Here is a 714-nt window from a genome sequence, read left to right as displayed (position 1 = left end):
CCACAGGTTTGGGTGAGAGTCTACTCCAAGGACAAGCTCCTGTACACAGACAGCCCAAGAGTGGCGGTCATCACGCTGCCGGAATTGCCTTACCTGAAACTCGAGAATGCGACAGCCCGCGCCCTCTACGTCTCGTGGATTTCGCCTTCAGATCACTCCGTCCTTCGCCATGTTGTAAGTCATTCATAATTCAGCGTCGTCAGTTTTGTGTATTTGTTTGTCTTAATTCTGAAAGCATTTCATTTTGAAATAGAAATATTTTTTACCGTTTATGTTAGGTGCTGATATCTTTTGAACATTTTTCTTTGATTATAATAGTCTTTATAAACTTGTTTTTTATCAGACGTTTATAAAGCTGTTACTATAACGCACCTTCATCTCAACTTGGATCCAGGTCGAATACATACCCCGGGGACAGACGCTATGGAACCACCTGTCCATGGTACAAACATCACCCGGACAGAAGTATTTAGCCAACATCACCGACCTTGTACCGGCCACCTCGTATTTACTGAGACTGAGAGTGATTTACAATAATACTCTCCACTCTTTCACGTGGCCGAGGAAGCCTTTGTTCAATTTTACAACATTAGGTGAGTGCGTTTGTGATCGCTTTAAGAAACTGGTTATTGTTTCTGAGCTTCTTAATCTCGGGTATTTTCTTTTGTTGATTGATATCCAAACAGCAAGGTACCAAACTTCCTTCCTTCATGT

At 42.2% G+C, this 714-nt stretch overlaps 1 protein-coding gene across 1 annotated transcript in view; it reads left to right on the top strand.

Annotated features, from left to right (window-relative positions):
- The window catches only part of LOC119594304 (proto-oncogene tyrosine-protein kinase ROS-like), a gene marked incomplete in the record, with an annotated part of 29,713 nt that overhangs the window by 22,910 nt on the left and 6,089 nt on the right, over nt 1-714 (top strand). The window contains 2 exon segments of the mRNA XM_037943363.1: nt 7-174; nt 395-593. Coding sequence (XP_037799291.1) covers nt 7-174; nt 395-593 — 367 coding nt within the window.

Source organism: Penaeus monodon, chromosome 33 (assembly GCF_015228065.2).
Source record: "Penaeus monodon isolate SGIC_2016 chromosome 33, NSTDA_Pmon_1, whole genome shotgun sequence".
Classification (NCBI taxonomy): Eukaryota; Metazoa; Arthropoda; class Malacostraca; order Decapoda; family Penaeidae; genus Penaeus; species Penaeus monodon.
The sequence above is the reverse complement of the archived record's forward strand: the minus strand, read 5'-3'. Positions and strand labels throughout refer to the sequence as shown.